Genomic DNA, 22,709 nt, shown 5'->3' on the forward strand with positions numbered 1-22,709 from the left:
TTCTTTCTTTTTTAAGTCTTAACGTTATTAGCTAATTTGATAAGTGCATAGGTTTGTTTTATTTTTTCTTTCGAAAAATCCCCATGGAGTGCCACTCACATACATGAGTATGTGTAATAAACTCACTATTTATTTTTCCATGGAGTTTTACATTTAAGATCAATTTCGACATTTGGACAACTTCATAAGACAGTAAACAAACCACAATCGATTTTTAGGAAGATCGATCGATTCTTCGCGACTCTCGATTTTAATTCTCGCTATCTGATTGGTTCTTTGGGTGTAGCCTCTACGACAAACTTGTTTTGAGTGCATCACAGACTAAATTCTCAGTCGTTAGCGAGAACTTGTAAGCCATCGAAGTCGGCACTTGTTAACGACCAGTCAGGACTACGATTTTCTCTCCGATCACGAGTTGGGGTGATAACGAAATGGTCGTTTCCGTGCTCACGTATTGAGAGTCAGGACTAAGCACCCTGGTCCACCCCTTGAGGCAAGTAATAGAATTTGAAAGGTCTACATTCCAAATCGATGAGAACATCCAGTCTCCATAATATGCTCTTCTTTTATCAGTATTTTCTAATTTTCACTAACAATTCAACATACCTCCTGTCAAGATGCATCATCTATTAGTAATAAAACATGTAATTACCAAATATCATTTATCAAATAAATGGGTATACACAGAAAAATAAATGGATCTACGTCATTGAAACGAAAGCAGAAAATTATGTTGTGAATGCCAATATTTACACATTTCACATACCTATGTATTCGAAATTTATAATGAAAAAACTTACAATTTGGACATATGCAACTTTTCCATTATGTTTTTTTACAATTAACATCATTTCAATGAGTTCTTGCTGTGTTCAATGGCACAAAATTCTTGTTACAAAATTTGCAAGAGTATGGTCCACTTTACGCACAAGAACTAATAGGGACTGGACATGCAGTTTAAAGTGGAATTTGAATCAGGTAGCAAGCCACAGCCCCTTTTTTACAAAGTGAGGACATTACCACTACACCATTTGACCCACAAGAGTTGGTTTGACACCTGTATGACACTGTATGTGCTGCTTAATTTGTGATCTATGCCGGAATGATTTTTTACGTCTCACACTGAAACGGTTTCTCACCTGTATGAAGCCTTTTGTGGATTGAAAATGTTGTCTGATGTCTGAAAGATTTCCTACACATGTCACACTGGAACGGTTTCTCCCCACCTAAATGACACTGTATATGTATAGCAATGTGTGCCTTCCTCCTGAAACACTTCTTACATATGTCACACTGGAATGCTTTCACATCTGTATGACACCTTCTAACATCTGATTTAGATCTGAAAGACATTTTACACGTCACAATTAAACTGTTTCTCACTTGCATGACGCTGCAAGTGTATCCTAATGGAGTTTTTATGTCTGAAAGACTTTTTACATATGTCACACTCATGCTGTACTGGTTTTTCATGTGTACAACACATTTTGTGGGTGGTAAGGTGTGATTTAAGCATGAAAGCTTTTTTACAAATTTCGCAATGGAATGGTTTCTCACCTGAATGAGAAATCATGTGGTTGTTAAGAGATATTTTGACCTTGAAATATATTTTACATATGTCACACTGGTATGGTCTTTCATCACTATGGCACCGTATGTGGAGGTTCAGATGCTTTTTAAGCTTAAACGTCTTTTTACATATATCACACTGGAATGGTTTTTCATCACTATGACACTGTATGTGCTCATTCAGATTGTCTTTAAACTTGAAAGTCTTTTTACACATGTCACACTTAAATGCTTTTTTTACGGCTGCATGGCATCGCCTGTGCCTTATAAGGTTTGATTTCAGCTTGAATGGCTTTTTACATATTTCACATTCATATTGTTTGTCCATGATATGAACACTGGAATGATCTGTTAGATTTGTTTTAAGTCTAAATTTTTTACCACACACTGAACACTCATACTTCTTTTCTGCACAAGGGGAATGACACTTCAGATAGGTCTTTGTAGCGTATGATTTTTGGCACTTATCACAGTTGTACTTCTTCACACCAAGGCATCTCTTTAAGTTGTCATCATCTCTATCCTTTTGTTGAGATTTTTCATGCAATGAGATGACATATGCTGTAGCATTCGAATGGGTTAATAAATGATTTTGCAGTAAACAATTATTCAGGAATATCTTTTTGCAAATGTCACATGAAAATGTTCTTTGATCTGTTTGAATGCACACATGTCTCTTCCAAGCACTTTCACCAGACAATGCTTCATCACAAATTCTGCGAGTGTGAGCCTTACTGCTGGTACCACCATGAAGGTAATTTATTGTGGATGTTGATTTTTCAATGTGCATTGGTTCCGCTAACCCTCTGGAATAAGAAAGAAAAAATAAGTAATTGTTCTTGGCAGCATAAGCTGCAACAGAAAATTTCTAATCATGCATGTGCTTTTAATATAATTATGAAAAGCTGTTTGACAAAGAAGTAATCAATTTGCAAAGCTATGTACTTGTAATTAAATATTTAAATATACTTATTGAGCTGTAGTAGAACATATGCAATGCAATAGAATCAGCAGCTAAAGGAAGTATAGGATACTATAAACCAAGAAAAAGTAAGCCGTCGTTTCATAATAAACCTTAAAACGTAATGAAATCGAGAAATCGGGCTAAGCTAGTGGTTAAATAAGTCTTTATGATATAAATTTCAGTAATTATAATAGAGTAAAGTGAAAAGTTAACTGCAAGCTTAGAAAAAAAAAAAAGAGTTTACTTGAAAGGCAAAATTAACAACATTGAAACAAACAGCACCAATAAAAATATCAGAGATTTATATAATGGGTTAAATGATTTAGAAATTGATGGTAACCTAAAGCAAACTTGATAAAAGATAAAAACGATGAATTTTTGGCTGATCCAAGCGATATTTTAAATAGATGGAAGAACTACTTTAATGACCTACTAATTGTTCATGTAGGAGACATATCAGAAGTACACACAGTAAAAATTAGTAAAAGTAAAGTGCTCCCCTGTGCTTTTGCACCACACCATTAAGGCATATAGGGGTGTGAAGTTGGTGCCTCACACTTTCTTGACCACGGCTGAAGGTGGAGGTGATGTGATCAGCACTAGGCCCCTGGCTGCCTTTACCCCCCGGAGTTTCCTCCACGTACCCACTTGATAAGACACTGGGTGGGTGCCAGAGCTGCTTGAATAGTGTACACACAGTAGAACCGTTAATTCCAGAACCTAACTTGATTGAAATTAAATATGCTATTGCAAGACTAACATTGACTTAATTAAATATGGTGAGGAATTGCTAATATGTCAAATTCATATACTAATTTCTTTAATGTGGCATAAAGAAGAAATTCCTCAACAGTGGCAAGAATCAATCATTATTCTGCTGTTTAAAAAAGGTGATTAAATAAAGTGCAATAATCAAAGGGGAATATTTCTCCTCTCAACATAATATAAAATATTATCTAACATTATTTTAACAAAACTTACCCCATAGGCTACTGAAATTGTAGGTGATTGTCTATGTGACTTTATATGTTACAGACATTTAGAAATATGGGAATATATCAAAATGTCCATCAGGAATTTATTCTTATTTGTTCTTAAAATGCATATGATTCTGTTAAAACAGATAAATAATGTATTAGTTTCGAATACGTAAGTAGCCTGTTAATGGGTCATTTCATTTAAATTTAGACACATGAACCACAAACACAGATTTCAAGGATATGTTTTTACACTCGTAGGTTTGACCTAGGTAAGAAACCGTATCACTTTTTTCTTCTCTGGGGCCTTATACTTTTACAGTTACAGGAGGTGAAATTTGTAGGATGTGTTAATGTTGATTCTGGTTCTTCTTTGGAGGAATGTAGTTCTCTAATCAAATAATGATATTTCAGCATGCAACCTTCATAGCTCCCTGATATTTTTTTTTTTTTGTAAGCCAATCAAAAAGTGCAGATTCAAATGAAAAATGCCCAAAGACTTTGTTTTTATTCCATTGTTACAAAAATGATTTAGCATAAACACAACATGTTTCTTACTATAAATAACATCAAATTGCATTAATTAATATTTTGGTCAAAGGCAGTCCTTTGAACTTGTCGGCTTTTGTGTTTCACTAATTCTCCAAGTATGTTCTAATATCTTATGAACAAAAGTTGTGGGGTTTTGATGGCTTGTGTACGAAATGTATGCTAATTTATGGAACACACTTGAATTTAAAACACTGATATTGCATATTACCAAAACTTTTCTTAATTTATTATAACTTTCAACAGAGTAACAATAATTATATTTACGACTCATACAGGAAAATAAGTGCAAGAATTTTTGTGCTAAAATATATATATATTCAGAAGATTTACAGACATTTGTATACACAGTGGGCCAATAGCTTGTAACCACATCTTTAAAAGATGGACGAGCTGATACAAACAAATCCAATGTCACAAAACATGATGTGGATGCAGTTCAAAACCATCCAGGCCATGCTACCAGGATGGCCACTATCCTCTAACTGTAAAAGTACAGAATATAAGACCCTCAGAAAAAAAAATTGATATGGTTTCTTTCCAAGGTCAAAGCTACTAGTACTCAAAATTTCTTTGGAGTCCATGTCGGTGGGTGACATTTTGGTTCTTGATTGGGAAAACTGATATGGAATGACCCTATTATAATAAGAATATGCAATAATAAAAGAAAGTAAAATTCCTGTGGGTATTATTAATGTCTGATGAATTTACAATTGCTATTTAATTTTGCCTTAGAATGTGGTTAGCAAGGCGAGACAAAATAGTGAGGAACGAAAATTATATGATCTGATTCAGTTGTTAGCATATGCAGATGATGTACACTTACTAGGGAATGGCATGAATACAATTATGAATAATACTAAAATATTTTTTGAACATCTAAAGAAATACGTTTGGAAGTTTGCAAAGATAAAATTAAACATATGCTTACAGGCAAAAACTAAGTGTAAGTTGATAATCAAAACTTAATTATTGATAACAACTAGCTTGAATCAGTTTTCAAATTCAAGTACTTTGGGGTATTAATAACAAATTAAAATTATATGAAAGGGGAAATATAAAAGCAGACTTAATTCAGTAAATATGTGTTACTTTTCTCTTCATAAACTTTTATCTTCTTGGGTAATATCTAAGAAACAAAGTTAAAATATACAAAACAGTAACTTTGCCTGTATTATAGGATGTGAAACTTGGTCCCTTAAATTGAAAGAACAACATAAATTAAGTCTATTTGAAAAGAAAATCATTAGAAAAATATGTGGACCTAAAAGGGATGAGACAGGTGAGTGAAGGTTACATAATTTTCATCTACATAATATGTATTCATCTCCATATGTTATTACTAGACTGATTAAATCGAAAAACTTAGGTGGGCATGCCAGCATGAATGGGAAAGGAAAGAAAAGTTTACAGAATTCCTGTTGGGAAACCTGATGGTAAGAGACCTGTAGGAAGGTCAAGTCTAAGATGGAAGGAAAATGTTGAGATGGACCTAAAGGAAATTGGTATGGATAGACAAGATTGGATTGATCTTGCCGAGGGTTGGGACAGACAGAAAGCTTACATTGCTGCAGCCACAAAACTTCAGGTTTCAGAAGGCTAGATAGTTATTAGTTAGTTTTTGAAATGTAGTGCAGATGCTATATTTAGAAATTTGAAAAATTATAACTGCTGCATTACATTGGAAATTATCTGATGCTAAATATATTCACTGAAATGTGAAAAGTATTCCTTCAGGTTTGTATGGAAATTTCCACAATATTCACCCTGTGTAGGTAAAGTTAGAATATTAGGACTTCTATACTACAGTCGAGTAAAATCACACTAAGTGATTGTGTGAATTTTCATCTGTGTTGAGCTTTAAGGAACTGTTATTTTTTTTGTAATTTCAATCCAAGATATAAATGTAGGTACATTAACATGTTTATGGAAGCAGGCCCCTACCCAAGCCACCCCCTTACCTCAAACCATGAAATATTGTAATGTGAATCTATAAAAACTACGAAAAACAATGACAACTTTTAAGAGTTTGTAAGATTTTTGATTTTGCCCTTGCATAAATGAATGGGTTCTTTGTGGAGAAGTGAGTTCGAGAATTATACAGTCTGCAACATGAGGCCATTTTAGTTTTCTAATCATTGGCTACCAGACAACAACATAATTTAGGCAGGAAAATCTATTCTTTTTAATCTTGTCCCGATATTTTTCAAACTGCAGTTGTCATACAAAAATGTCTCGGTTTTTTTTATTCACATACATTCAAGCATGTTCTTCATTGTAAGAATCACTGCTAATACATATAATTTACTTTATAGCCCGACCCTGTGGCCGAGTGGTTAGCACATCGCGCTGCGACGCCAAGGGTCCCGGGTTCGAATCCCAGTCGGGTATGGTTGTTTGTGAATGTCCATTTTCATCCATTTCATCACTCATCCCCATATTCGCAAATTAGCCAAGAGGCACAAAACGCGAAGTAAAATAAACTAAATCAATCAATCAATCAATCAATTTACTTTATAAATATATAATTTTCTAAACGTAGAAATATAATGGCAGTTCAGAGCAGGTCCCGCCCTAGGTGGGTGCGAGGCCTAGGGCATACAATACATGCAGGGCCGATAATCAAAATTTTTCAGAAATCTGAAAACATCAGATTTTTGTTCCTTAGTCTGAAGTACATGTGTCCTACATCATCACAACATCCACATTATTACTATTAATAAACAAATAATTTATGTATTTCGTTGGAACATGTTGAAGGTTAAAAACAAGAATTTTAGGAGGCTAATAAAAGTTTCTAAACTAGTGTTTCATTTTCGATATGCCACTGGTAAGAAGTTCATTATATTTAATTACAAAACTGAGTGTGTATATATATATATAATATCTAAGAAAGTGGCAATTTTTAATCATATGCAATGATGTTCTTATCACAATTCTCCCGGTGTTCTTTGTGAGTGTCCCTTCATCAGTTCCATCATACTAATACCTAGGTATATCAGCAAATCAATTATCCTCATCATCGTGATTAGCCAAAAGTGGAAGAAAATTGAAGTAAAAAAAAATTAAAATCATAATTCTCTTTTCTTTACTTTACACTGAATTTTGACTCTGTAGTGAGTTTACATTTTTTCATTTGAAATGATATTTTCACTTCATGCTTTCGTTCTACTTAAAACAATATTGCAAATTAACTATTTTTGGATATTTTTAAGCGGGGGCCTTGGGCAAGTGCCAGTTTGTAAAGGTTAGTTTGTTACTTTATAAATATTTGCAATATATAAAAGTAACAATTCAATTCTTTTTTTATAGCTATATTTAGTAACTTATGTAGTTAATAATTGATTTTTATACGTAACATTATACATATATGGTTATTACAAGCATAAGAAAACAGTTTTTTCTTTGTGACGTTTCAGGAGAACACACGCTCCTTTCATCAGACATTTATTTTCATTTTGACTAAAGATACAGTTATAACAATGGTTAGTAATTTTTAAACAAAAAGAATCAGTTATATAATGGATGTTGTCAATGTTACATTGTTGTAATATAGCAACTTAACTGTGAAAAAAGCAGTCTCTTTTATTTTTATTTCAGATTTTTTTAAAATTATGAATCCCAAATATCATCAGGTAATTCAAATTCATCATTGTTTTCACAAAGTCTCTTGATGTTTTCTGTTACATTAAATTTTAAAGATGGTGGCTTACTCCATTTGTGAAAGAGAAAACTCCATACTGGATCTATGTTACCATTTTCATTATTTAATTTATTCCAGTGTTCTTCTGCAATGAACGAAGCTTCCCAGACATTCAATTCTGTGTTTCCCGTTAATCTTTTTAAAACCCTTGTCTTTTTAATCAAATGCTTCTCTTCGATGATATGAGTTGACAAACCTGTTCTTGGGTTTAGATTTATAATGTCCAAATCATGTTCGTGCCATCTTATTGCCATTTTCCTTGCTGTTTGTCCCACATAATCCTTTGAACATGAACAACTTATATTATATATTCCTGAGGTTTCCACATCTGGTAGAGAGTTTCTCATTTTGAATTCATTAAATGTACATTCCAAACTTCTTGGTGATTTAAAAACAATTTTGAAATTAAAACTTCTAAAAATTTTTGCAATTTTATGTGAGAATCCCTTGTGGAATGGAATGCACACAAATTTCTTTTCAACAGATTTTTCATCTTTGTCTGTATTTCTCTTTTCCTTTAGTTTTTTTGTGACTTGTTTTTTTGATTTGGTTTATTCTGTTAGTGTGAAAGCCATTTTCTTTTGCTATATTGAAAAGCCTTTCTTATTCACTTTTGATATCCTCATTATTAGAACATAGTCTTTGTGCTCTCAGGAAAAAAATTAAAAATATGTTATCCATTGTTATACGCGAATGTTCTGAATTGGCATGGATGTATTTTTCCCCTGCTAATTTTTTCCTATGGACTGATGTTTGAATTGTTGAGTCAGTTGTCTTAATTTGCAGATCAAGGAAAGAAATTACATTGTTATTCATGGGTTCGCAAGTGAATTTTATGCGACGATGTGATTCATTTAACAATTTAAATACGTCCATGATGGTGTTCTCATTTTTAGCAATAATTAGCACATCATCTACATATCTGATGTAGAGTTTGATATCCACACCTAACGCATTAACAATTGGAGATTCTATGTAATGAAGGAAAATGCTGGAGATGATTCCAGATACTGGGTTTCCCATTGATAGACCATTACTTTGCTGATAGATTTTGCCATCAAATATAAAGTAATTGTAATTTGCACATACAGTAAACCATCGAACCATTTCCCATGATTCTACTGGGTTAACCTTCATCTCAATAAGCCATCTGTGTAATGCATCTGTGGCACCTTCTATTGGGACACAAGGATATAAATTTTCAACATCAAAACTTGCAATACGATACTCATTATTCCAAACAATTTAAATCTATACCCAAGAACAGGTTTCTCAACTCATATCATCGAAGAGAAGCATTTGATTAAAAAGACAAGGGTTTTAAAAAGATTAACGGGAAACACAGAATTGAATGTCTGGGAAGCTTCGTTCATCGCAGAAGAACACTGGAATAAATTAAATAAAAGAAAATGGTAACATAGATCCAGTATGGAGTTCTCTCTTTCACAAATGGAGTAAGCCACCATCTTTAAAATTTAATGTAACAGAAAACATCAAGAGACTTTGTGAAAACAATGATGAATTTGAATTACCTGATGATATTTGGGATTCATAATTTTAAAAAAATCTGAAATAAAAATAAAAGAGACTGCTTTTTTCACAGTTAAGTTGCTATATTACAACAATGTAACATTGACAACATCCATTATATAACTGATTCTTTTTGTTTAAAAATTACTAACCATTGTTATAACTGTATCTTTAGTCAAAATGAAAATAAATGTCTGATGAAAGGAGCGTGTGTTCTCCTGAAACGTCACAAAGAAAAAACTGTTTTCTTATGCTTGTAATAACTGTAAACTACAGGAAAATAATTCTATAATGCAAGCAATGCGTACATACAAGAAAAACTATTATACATATATGTGTGAGAGAGATAGATAGATATAGATAGATGTAGCTGTAGTGTGTATGTATGTATAAATTGAGATTCCCCCCCCCCCCCTTCAAGTCTTCAAAGATCTCCTACTCTGCATAAAAGCTAAGTAAAATAAACTAAATAAATAAAAAACCTTTGTTCCAAATTTTTGGGTTTGCCCCCACTCGAAAAAAATCCTGGGTACGGGCCTGCATGGAAGGTAGATAAAGAGATTGATACACAGTGAAGGTGCTGAAATATATTTATAGCAGAGTCGAGGGGGGAAGTGGGGAGAACACTACGTTGGAGTCCTCAAATGCAAGACATTACTGAATATACAAATGAAAATGTACAATAAATATATGTTTTGATGAATGGAAATGTCAAGTGTATAAAATGAAATGTTGTAAAGTCCAGTACAGCATAAATATGGGAGGACACCACTACAAAAAGAAAATTAACTTACCTTGGGTTTTCCCCTGACCCTTCAAATGATATAATAATACAATAATATACTCAACAGAATTTATATTTTTTGTATCAATAATACAAAGCGACAAGAAGTGTCCCCCAGTGGCACAGTGGTAGCATCGTCCCTTGTAAGCAAGGGGACCTGGGTTTGATACTCGGCTGAGGCTCATAGCACAGTGGTTCAGATCCCAATTTAAACTGTAGGTTTCCGATTAACCCTACTGCACACAAAGTGGACTTAAGCCTCAGCTGGACCTTTCTCTCAACAGCTGAAAACAACTCCTCTTTCTATTGAAAAAATCTTCCAACATATGCTTCCAATTTCTGTGATACTCTGCAGGACTTTTCTATAAGGATGCATGATGTGATGTAATTTATCAACATGTAATTTGGAGTTCTTGTTTGGCTTATAAAAAATAGTAAAAATTGCATTTAGGGGGTATGAAAGCAGCTTTAAATGGGGCGTTTGAAGAGTTTTAAAATATTATACCATTTAGGTTCAATGTTGTGGATCTTAATGTCGTGAATTTATATTGATAACTACAAGTGTTTACCCAATATTTTCAAGAGAAATCACATAATTTTATGACAAAAATATGACAAGAATTAGATTTCGGTCTGTTGAAAATTCGAGGATTTTCTGCCTATGGCACTGCTGTCGCTTCTGGGCAAGCAACCCTCTGACAGTGTATTCTCCCGAGCAGAGGGGTGGGGAGGGTTTCGCATGGCAATTTGAAAACTTATCTTGCTTTAACATCTGGTTTATGTTTTGTTCATGCAAAGACCTTGGAAATTAAGGGAAGTGCATTCATTTCTTCGATGGCTACTTTCAAAATACAAGACAGACAGTCTTGCAAGTCGAGGAAGTGAATCGCCATCAATTATTATAGTTTACACAAATTATGTCGGTTTACAAGTCTGATCCGAAACAAGAAAGCCAGTTACTTCGTTGACTTATTCTGTGATGCTCTCCGATTTTTTTATACATATCTAGGTTATGCATCATTATAATGGGAATTGAATAAAATGTAGGATGGGAGAGGGGGGTTCAGAGATTCCTATTTTCACTTTTTTTACCTAATACAATTATAACTACCAAATCTTTTGCACCGCAGTGTGACCCAAGAACTAACTGATGTATTTTAATTTATTGAGGCTAAAAGTAAATAATACAAGAAGAATTACAATTAATGTTCATTATATTGTTATTATCATCATATGTACTATTATTATTTTTATTATTATGAAATGTATAAAGTGCAAAAGTTAATATTACGACGATGTTCTGTATGAATTTGAAGTGGAGTAAGAAAATTTTAATAAATTTATTTCCAAACCGTGAATTTCATCTGAAATTAATGATCTCACCGATTGCATAATGGTAACGTCATCAACTTGTAATCAAGGGATCCCGGGATCGATACCCTGTGAAGACACATAGTGGTTCGGATTCCACTTTAAACTGTAGGTCCAGTCCCGATTAGCCTTACTGTACATATATCAGACTTAAAACACTAAATCAACCAAGCAACCGGATTTGGGTCCCACTTTAAACTGTAGCTCCAATCCCAATTAGCCTATCTGTGCATAAAATTGGACTTAATACAAAAAATAATGTAATATTTTGTGTAAAAATCGATAATTGTGACTGACGTGTCGGCGTTAAATGAACATGTCTTACCTCTCTATTTTCACTGGAGGCACATGGCACAGTGGTTCGGATCCCACTTTAAACTGTAGGTCCAGTCCCGATTAGCCTTTCTATGCATAAAGTGGACTTAAAACCACAAATCAATCAATCAATCTTTATTTTCACTTTCATTTTCACTTTCATTCTCTATCCTTTGGTTTTCATTTTTGAATTATCCATTAAGGAGGAAATGTTATTAGGAATTGCACCACGCTCCAGCCTCCCCCTTAGCCTTTCCCTGCCCCCAGGGGTGTCATTATGGCATATATATAGTTCACATAATCACATAAAGGGGGGAGGGGGTTCAACATTTCAAGTGAAAATCCAGAACACCACTGACGGATGGAAGCTTGTTATGGAGCAGGGGGGCGGGGGGTGCTGGAGGACCCGTTACAGTTGTATGTTTGTACGTACATATCCATTATCACATTCTTTACACTTCTTTAAAAAAAAAATGCGGGCATCCAAGCACTGACTGTTTACAGTAAAGAGCTTACTATGCAATGGAAGAGATTTGCACTATTGTGAAGTCAAATAGAGGAAGTGGACCAAATGTGGGCCCCCATTTAATTTTTGACGCATATCAAGGAAACCATGAAGCCAAAATAAAAGATATTAGAGCCTGAAATAGTACATTATGTACTTATTCAGTATTTCTCCTCCCGCAGAGAGAAAAAAATGGCTGCATTGTGAAAATTCTATTTTTCGAAGAGATGCAATTTCGAAGATTGGAAGAAAACATTCCTAAACTGGACCCTCTTATATTTAGTACAATTAAAATCAGAAACAGCATAAATTATAGTGATATAATCTTAAATACGATACATAAAAGGCTGTGGAATAAAATAAAACTTTTTCTGAAATGTTTCAAGCTTTCTTCGAGATCATCATTTTTCTTCATGTAGAATCTATATGGCCATCTTATCTTCATTCCACATTCTTAGTTTCGCCCCAGTTCTCGTCATATACTCTTGAAATCTGTACCAGAATTCCATGATTAGAATGTGAGCGAAAATGCATTCAGTGCTTGTTGCCCAACAGAAGGGAACTTTAGGATGACGTGGGGGCCCACTTTAAGACCACTAGTTTTTTTAATGATAATTATTTCTTATGTTCCTATCCATTACTTACCAATTACATACAAATATAGCTACTATACTTAGGATTAAGTATATAGAAGAGTTGATGCATTTGCCTCTCAAATGACCGAAGTACAGCAATTTATCGTGGGAGTAATAAAACTTTCAACTTCCCTAAAATCACTCACGAGCTGATTGGAGAACAATAAACGCAGTACACTGTAAAATATGTTGGTGTTAAAACGACACAGAGTGTGGTCCTGGAGTTCTACACCACATTTTGGTCAATGTACCCTCATTGGTGTTGAAATAACACAGACAAATGGTTGCAATCAACACCTTTTTGACACCACTGAGGTTAAATGTTGACCAAAATGTGGTGTAGACCTTCGGGACCACACACTGTGTAGTTTTAACACCAACATTTTTTACAGTGTAATCAACATGGGCGCAATGCAACCACTGCAAGCAACAATAATGTAAACTACCAACTCCAAGTATTTCCGCCAAGCTACATCACCATCCAGAGCAGGAATGCAGGGGGCCCGCATTTGGTACACTTCCTCAATCTTTGAAGCATCTTCGTAACTCGGTAACTCTTGTATTATCGAGAGGGCCGCGGTGGCTCAGTCGGTAACGCATCTGACTACCATGCTAAAGGTCCCGGGTTCGATCCCTGGCTGATTCAAATCTGGGAACTTTTCTAGCGATGGAAGCGGCCCCGGCACCCACCCAGCGTCGAATGACATGGGTACCTGGGGGAAACCCTGGGGGGTAAAGGCAGTCAGGGGCGTGATGCTGATCACATCACCCCCACTCACGACTGGATCAAGAAAGTGTGGGGCATTACCCCCACACCCCCTATACGCCTTCATGGCATGGTGCTATGCACAGGGGAGCACTTTACTTTTTTTTTTACTTTATTATCGAGAGGGAGCAGTTCAATCTACAGTTAGATTGTTTAGTAAAATTAGCATTTAAATATACATAGCTAACGTTCAGGAAAGTATAGTAATAATCATTTCTTCTTTCCCACCCGATTCGAGCCTGCCCCCGTGGCAGAGTGTTTAGCACATCGCGGTACGATGCCAGGGGTCCCAGGTTCTAATCCTGGACTGGGCATGGATGTTTTTGAGTGTCCATACATCACATCATCACTCATCCCTATCTTCGCAAATTAGCCAAAAGTGCCACAAAAAGCGAAGTAAAATAAAGCAAATCAAACGAACAAACCACCCAATTCAAGAACATTTGTGCATCCCAAAGAAACTATTTGGGACACCAGGACAAATGATATCATTCCGGGACTACGAGGGTCACTATTTATATTTTGAGCCTAACAATGAAAAAACAGGAATTTGGCATTGAAAACTGCTTTATTGTTTTTCGAAGTATTCTCCTTTATGGTCAATACACTTTTGTATTCGTTCGAACCATTTGTCAAAGCAGTTTTTCCAGTCTTCTTGAGACACCTCCATAATATAGTTTTTGAACGCATCAACGGCATCTTCCGCTGACGAAAATCGTTGTCCACGCAATTTATTCTTGACATTCAGGAACAAGAAGTCATTGGGTGCCAAATCAGGACTGTACGGTGGATGACCCATCAATTCGATTTTTTGACTGTTCATAAAGTCGGTTGTTAGACGAGATGTGTGACAGCTGGCATTGTCTTGATGAAGAATGATCCGATGGCGTTTGTTTGTTTTCCATATTTGACCGAAGACCTCTGGCAAACAAATTGTTGTGTACCATTCAGAGTTGACCGTTCTACGTTCCTCTAAAGGCACAGTTGCCACATGACCAGTTTTCCCGAAAAAAAAAAAAAACAGGCGACCATTTGTTTCGATGTGCTTCGAGCGCGAACAACTTTCGTTGGATTGGGTTCATCTTGAAACACCCATACAGTCGACTGCTGTTTACGTTCCGGCTCATATGCATATATCCATGATTCGTCACCTGTTACAATCTTATATACGTCTTTTGAAGCACTACGATTGTATTTATTGAGCATTTGTTTGCACCAATTGACGTGAGCATCTTTTTGAGTTTTTGTCAAATTGTGTGGGATCCAACGAGAACATTCCTTTCTCACAGCTAAATGATCATGTAATATTTTATATATGCTGGTGGAACTAATGCCTATGGTTGCCTCAATCTCACAGTATGTCACATGACGATCTTGCAGTATTAGGTTTTGCACAGCATCAGTGTTTTCTTGAACAACGACTGATTTTGGACGACCTTCGCGAATCTCGTCGGTGAGCGAATGGCGGCCACGATTAAATTCGTTATACCAGCGTTTCACATTGGCAAAGGATGGGGCTTCATCACCAAATGTGGAAGTAAGTTGATCGATGCACTCTTGTCTTGATAATCCACATCGAAAATCGTAAAAAATCATCGCATGAAAATGTTCACGAGTTAATTCCATTTTATTGTTGTCGCACAATCTCCAAGGCAACATAAACAACACAAATGAAGCTATTGACAAAACATTTGAAGTACGTTATGGTCAATAATGCCAGACGATTCCGTGCAAATGTCAAATCGCGCCTAACCTCAATCAGTGTTGCGAAGGCTCAAAATATAAATAGTGACCCTCGTATCCCAGAAAATGTGGGACGTATAGCAGGCCTAGGTATGATCAAGCTATCAAAATTCAATTTATCAATCAGGCCATCAAACATTTTGACACACTGTTGCAATGAATGAGAGATAGCCATTTCACATATCTGGAATGAGTTGTTGCATTTTGCAATCTATTGACTGTTTTCAGAGCAACATGAGTTCAATTCTACCTCAAAATGATTTTAAAAAATGGACGATAATGGTTTACTTTGAAATATTATTTTGTGCTCTCAGCTGGTGCATTATTCTTCCTATTTGATGGCTGGGTGTTCTAGGTCTCTTCATTTCTTCATCATAGTTTCTTTGTACTTTCCCTGCTTTGGAATAAATTTCATTAAAATTCTCAGACAGAAATCTCTGGGTTTTTTGTAGTTTTCTGAATATCTCTATTTGGTTAGAACAAGTGGAGATATTTCAAACTCCCACCAGATTGCACATAGTGAAGAAGCTGAAGAGCTTGCTGAAATATTTCTCTTCAACCAGTAAATTTTAAATTCTGTAAAGTTTTTACAAATTTTAAATTCTGTAAAGTTTCTACAACTAGTGAATAAAATTTTGCATAACGATACTTATGTTAGAATTGATACTTTTCTGTCCACCTTGTGTCAAACAACTTGAGAATGTTACAATGTTTCCCTGGTTTTCTTGCACTGCGATTTAAAAAACCAAATTCCTTTAAGAAGACTTGAGGAAAAAAAACATAACTGATTTGACAGTCCCAATGCAGTTTCTTTTCGTAGAAATTCCAGAACTATCAGGAAATTGCAGACATTTGGTCTGCAGTCCCACCTGGTGTGTGGAATTACGTAATTTCCTTCCCATTATATAAGTCCCCAATTTAGGAAAATAAAATAAGTCCGAAGAAATTTTTATGAACAAGCGAATATTACAGGTAATCTGGTAAATTTACTAAACTGAAAGGGGGAAGGGGTTGGACCCGTTGAACCCCCATTAACTTTTTGACGCCCAAGCCCTTTTTCAATAGTAAGCCTCGGTTGCCCAAGCCGATTTTGAGCAAAATGCAGAGTTTCAATTAAATGAGTGTAGTTCGGAAGCTAATTGCCCTAGAGAGATGAGTGATATACCGTTGTACGTGGAATGAACCAGAGATTCAGACTATATGAAATTTTTGCAAATTCGGCGTATATGTGGTGGGGGGGAGGGGGCTAACTCTCAAAACGACCTTGACACAGCGTCTTGATCGAGATGCTTGGGCAATTGAGGGTTACTTTTGGGTATCTCGATCGAGACGCTTGGGCACCTAAAGGTTAAATACACGCATGGGTGTCATTTATTTGAGCTTTATATGTTTCGGAATTATCTGTTTTTAAAATAACCATAATTTCTAAAAAAAAAAAAAAAAGTATTTATGTAAAAACAAATACAACAAATCCATGTGTGCTCTTCTAAAATGGAATTTTCCAGGCCCCAACTTTATGTGTGTGTGTATAATATAATGTATATAATATGGAGGACGAAGATGAAAAATGTTCGTGTGCCATTGTTTATGCACCATCCAAGTTCACAAGTTCAGCCTCCCAAAAGAACATATATTATATATAAATAGGGTATATAATAAAATATAATTATAATTTCTAATTCTCCGTATGCCAGTGCCAGAAGGTATGAAGTACTGAAATTAAATAACAAAAATATAAGTTTTTAGTGTATGTTGTATATTCGAAGGTTATTTATTTCTGCTGAACTTATTGGAAGGCAACGATTATATTGGGAACATACGGTTGTGAAGGCCAGTGTCAAAGAAGATTCATGCACACTGGAACTAACCAAGAACTTTACTTTTTGTCTGCTGGATCTAACATGCTTTCTGTTATTCAATAAATATTCGATTCTTGATCTATTTGACATTCATTTCCCATTTCAATTTTTTTGCTATATTAACTACAGCTAAGCTAGATAATGAATATGTGCTGTTATATCACTGTTCTTACACAGTCTTTTTACCTATTCAAGTAATAATAATAATACATTAATTAATTTACATATTTAATTAATGTCATTAATCTAATATGAATACTTTAATTTCATAATATTATTATTTCTGAGACTTGGTTCGGACCCCCCCCCCTCAAATATATTTCTTGATACGTGCCTGCTTTTGACTAATCTTGAGTAATAGGGGTCCCGAGTTCGGCGGTTAAGTACAGAATGGTATTTGAAAGGGAAGGGGAAGTCCTCCCACCTGGTTGCTAATATTTCGTTATTGTGGGGAGACTATACATGTACAATTTATAATATATCGATGCTTCAAGAATAGTTACCGGAAATTTTGCAAACACCTCACTCTTTACGTGCATCTATTCATTTTAGACACTTATCAATATCTCCAACTATTAGAGCACAGCCAAAAATAATTGTGAACTGATAGCAAAAAGTTTGTTTAAACTTGTTTTAAGACCAATTTATGCACAGAAAGGCAAATCGGGACTGGCCATATAGTTTAAAGTGGAGTGTGCCTCCACCAGGTATCGAATCTGATTAGAAGGCGACGACGTCACCACTATGCCATCGGGGAGGCCCTGATAACACAAAGTGTGAAGCTTCTTGCACGAGAACAGTAACAGAATCCTAATTCCAAAGAAGAGAATTTATTTACAACATAATCTATGTTAGTTGGCCATTTTACTGTAACGAAATGAATGTACCGACGGAAACAAAAAAGTGCAAGAAACGAAGAAACATGCAGCATGACAATGCATAGGCTGGTAATCTCAAAGGACGATGAAAGCTTCCTTTCAACTGAGGAAAGGAAAACAACAATACTTCAGGGTTCATGCACATCTGTGAGGGCCAGTGACCACCACCATTCCGGTTCCCACCCCTTTCCCCTGACAGGTCTTAAAAGCATCGAGGTTGGGTTTCCGAAACTGGGGAATCTATGGTAAGATAATGTGGGAGGGTGCATTGCTAGTAAAAAGGGGAATTTCTTAAAAGCAACGTCAGCGCCTCCCTCGTGTTTCCTCGGTACTGCTGCTAGAATGGAACTAAGACCACCCTCGAAATTTACATTTCTTTCAACATCCAGCCGAGGCTTAAAACACCAAATCAACCAACAAATCTACAGGTGGGAGCTGAGACTTGTTACCTGAACAAAAGGGCATCAAAAGAGAAAATCCAATAGAAGGTTGGAGAAGTAAAGAACTTCTGAAAATATAGGTCCACTAAAAGGTGGTTCGAGGATTTTCTTAAGGGGAAAGGGGGGTGAAGGAATTTTGTTGAGAGCAGCAAGCGAGATATTTTCCACAAAACTCCTTCAATTTGGAATTTTGCTCTCTTGTATTGATCTTCCTTCACCTGTCTCATTTGCAATTTCCAGTCCTCTATAATAATTCATGCAAATACTCTGGCTAAATTAAATCAGATCAAATATCACAATGTTTAAAGTTGAATTGAATTAAGTACATCATCATGTATCTTGTAATATTCTAGACCCTTTTCACATCTCACATGTCCACTTTCCATTTAGAAAAATGAAGTTCAATCTAATGGCAACACATTCGAACAAGACCCTATATCATGTATCTTACGATTCTGGTTTACTTATCCATAATTGCTTTAACAGTTCATCAGGTGCATATGGAAAAGTAATACTATATCTGTGAGATAAAATACAGTTTTACTAATATCTAAATTTCATGTTATTTTATCTACGACCTACATATAATGATTTTTAAGCACCTAAACAAGAAAATAAACTGATGTTTCCACATTTACAGAACACTGAAAACATTAAGTTTCCAGTGGGATAATCCTACATGTATAAATTATCGATACAGATGTTTCTTTTATTTTTTAATTCTTGCCCATTTCGATATGTCATTTCACCATCTTTATAGCAATGTGGAAGATGCAGAAACAAGTTAAGTGAATTCTGAAATGTGTAGAGTTGAACGTTTAATGTAACATAAAATTTGTGGGTGTATCACAGAAAATTAACATATATTTTAGGTTTGCAGTAAAGAGCGCAAACAACAAAGAACATCTTGTTTGAATGTATATTTGCATTGACATTCTAATCCACTTAATGCACAGATAGGCTAATCGAGACTGGATCTACAGTTTAAAGTGGAAATTGAACCACTGTCCAATGTACCTCCATCAGGTATCAAACCTGGACCCCTTGATTACAGCATCCTGTTCAAGAACATATTTATGACAAATAAATTCTTAATTTATGTTAATGTAACATATGACAGGTAAATGAAAACAAAGGTCTTGGCTAAAGTCCTGACAATCACAGAACATCGTTGAACTTGTGAATTAGTACTGCGCCAGAGAAATAACAAACAATTGAGGAGTGCATAAATACAGTGATTTAATATTATCTTGTATTACATTATTACTGGTTCAGGGTTTATAACTTCATGCAATGTGAAGGAATGACAAACTTTAGAGCGTTTCCATTTAAAGTCAAGAACTGTTGCAACTGTTAGTCCACAATGCCACCAGACCTTACACCTTGTAATTATTGTCTGAGGGAACATGACAAGACCCAGGAATATGCCCAAAAACCAACAGATCTTGATGGCCTGAAGCTCAAGGTATGTGAAGTGATTCACAACATTTTGGATGAGTACTGTCAGAACACAATTCTTGGATTCAAACGAATATTGCAAGAGTGTTTGCATATGAATGATGCCAACCTGGAGATCTGACGATGAACAAAACCACATCAAACATTGATTTTAAAGTTTCCTCTGCATATCAAACAATATTTTACGTAGAAATTTTCAGCAAAAAATGCAGGCTTGACCAAGACTCGAACATGGGTCTCTGGCATACCGTGCCATTGCTCTACCACTGAGCTACCGAACTGGCCTGGCCTTGCCAGATTTTTCGCTATCGCTGCTTTACCTGCGTGGAATCGTCTCTACCAGTGCCACCGCAACGGGTTCGAGTCCTGGTCGAGCCTGCATTTTATGCTGAAATTTTCTACGTAATACATCTCCTGTGTGTGCCTAATCCTCAATACAGAATATTTTGTTTTAATATAACTATTAGTTTTAAAGTTATATGTTTTTAGAATCATACAGGACTTTCAAAACAGATATTTTGCATTACATTAACATATTAAAAGAAAAACACACACAAACTTGAACCAAAGAGGCATAAGAGGGTTTCCAACTCTAATCCACTTACAGTTCATTTTTCCACTCAGTTTTTGATCTCAATCAATTTCTTCACATGTCTGCTAGGTTCATCTTCCAATCCACTTGCAGTTCATTTCTTGGTGCACTTTTTTCACTGCAATTATTATACCAGGCAAATACTGATGAAGCTACAAGACAGGTGGAGAAATTGACTGTGATCAAAGAAATTACAGATAAATTAACTAACTGGATTAGGATAGATTGCTTCTTTCTGCGTAACTACCAAATGGATATGCAAGTGGTATTTACATACAAGGGTTCCCACTTACATTTTCCAAAGTAAATTCACGGATTTTTCAAAGTTTTCCAGGTATTTTCAACTACATTTTCAGACAATTCTGTACTGTCGTAACTTACTTCAATTTTCTTGTAAAATAGTGCCTAGAATTTCAGTGATAAAGAAATGTGTGCTACTCTGAGAAACCTGACCCCTTCCCCATGCAGGTAAGTAAGTAATATAATTAAGCCTTGTTTCCATATTAAAAACACTAAGTTGCAGACCAAGGCAGATTTATTAAGAAATAAACACACTTAACGAGTAACGTTTCAACCTTGTATCAGGCTATTGCTGATGTGCTACTACATTTTCAGACAATTCTGTACTGTCGTAACTTACTTAAACTTTGTTTGCAATGTTCAGCCACACACAATGCAGCAATACAGGCTGCGCTCAATACTCTAGTCACTTTAATTAGGAGGGCAGCAAAAGTTTGCCCATGGGTGCTAACTTTCTAAACAGTCGGTGAACACAGACTCCAAAATATCTTAGGGCTTGCTGGATGTAAAGAAAGGTTACACCAGCTTTATATTTCTTTGTTTATTATAAACACAATATAAGAATGTCTGTTAGCACACGTGTCTGTAACCCACTGTTTACGTGTATCGGGGTTTTCAGAAACACATACTTCTCGTCTCCTGTCACAATTCTCCTCCTAAAACGAAGATCATGCGGGTTTTGTAGCAATGTCTGGCAAATTGCAACTCTGCGCTGGGCCTGCACCTCTGTCAGCTCGTGTGGACTTTGTCGAGACTGTGTATTGGTGTAATCCATGTCATGCAAGCGAAGTTTTACTGTCGATTTGGATGCCCCAACCACTCTGGCTAACACGTGTGCTGGATTGTGGTGTAGCATGCACAGCATCCTGCAGAGACTCGTTAATGTCCATCGGAGGTCACCCCGTGCGGGCCTTGTCCGCGAGGCGTACTTCACCCGAAGCGAATTTTTTAAACCAACGGGAAGCTGTCCATCGATTCACCACTTCTTCGTTCTCCACACGACAAATTTCCTCCGCTGCCGCTTTTGCTGTTAGACATTTTTTCCATAAAAAAAAGCTAGCACTGCACGAAGTGCAATTTGGTCCTCACTCATCGTGCCCACTTTAATTTCAAAGGAACACTCGCTACACATGCTGCGCGTGCCTTCACTTGATCCCACGAACCTGTCCTCTATGCCTGCCAACAGCCTTTCACCGGTGGCGCCACCCACCCTCGCAAACTTCATCTCTTAGGGCTCAGTGTGCTGATGGTGCAGGACTTCTGGGACAGCCTGGTATTAGTGTTGAACTAGTGTTTATTGACTAAATTATATATTTTACGCATGTACATATTTGTTGTGTGTATATGATAGGACAGGGTTTCGCCGATAAGCTGTCATTCTTCTGCTGGCTTCCTGCTTAATTGACTTCTATAGTGAGTACAGTTTTAATTAAAATTATAGATTTGATTTGCTTTCTTTTACTTCGCTTTTTGTGCCATTTTTGTCTAATTTGCGAGGATGGTGATGAGGAATGATATGATGAAATTGATGAATGGACAATCACAAACATCCATGCCCAGGCCGGAATTCGAGCCCAGGGCCCCTGTCGTCGTAGCGCGATGTGCTAAGAACTCCGCCACGGGGGCCGGCAGTTTTAATTACACAATTAAAATCAATCAATTTAATAAAACAATAATCAATTTTATACGGAATAATATTATATATTTTTTATCAGAAAGGGGTTTGTCAATAATAATGAACAGAAATTAATTTAATGATGATGGCTTGAGG

At 35.8% G+C, this 22,709-nt stretch overlaps 1 protein-coding gene across 1 annotated transcript in view; it reads right to left on the reverse strand.

The window, feature by feature from the left end:
* Positions 1-791: 791 nt before the first annotated feature.
* Positions 792-22,709, reverse strand: part of LOC146002791 (uncharacterized) — a 290,039-nt gene continuing 268,121 nt past the window's right edge. The window contains exon 4 of the mRNA XM_083140733.1: positions 792-2,375. Coding sequence (XP_082996859.1) covers positions 1,355-2,375 — 1,021 coding nt within the window. The 3' untranslated portion in view covers positions 792-1,354. The remainder of the gene's footprint in view (positions 2,376-22,709) is intronic.

This window comes from Lepisma saccharinum, chromosome 19, assembly GCF_977018435.1.
Source record: "Lepisma saccharinum chromosome 19, izLepSacc3.1, whole genome shotgun sequence".
Lineage (NCBI taxonomy): Eukaryota > Metazoa > Arthropoda > Insecta > Zygentoma > Lepismatidae > Lepisma > Lepisma saccharinum.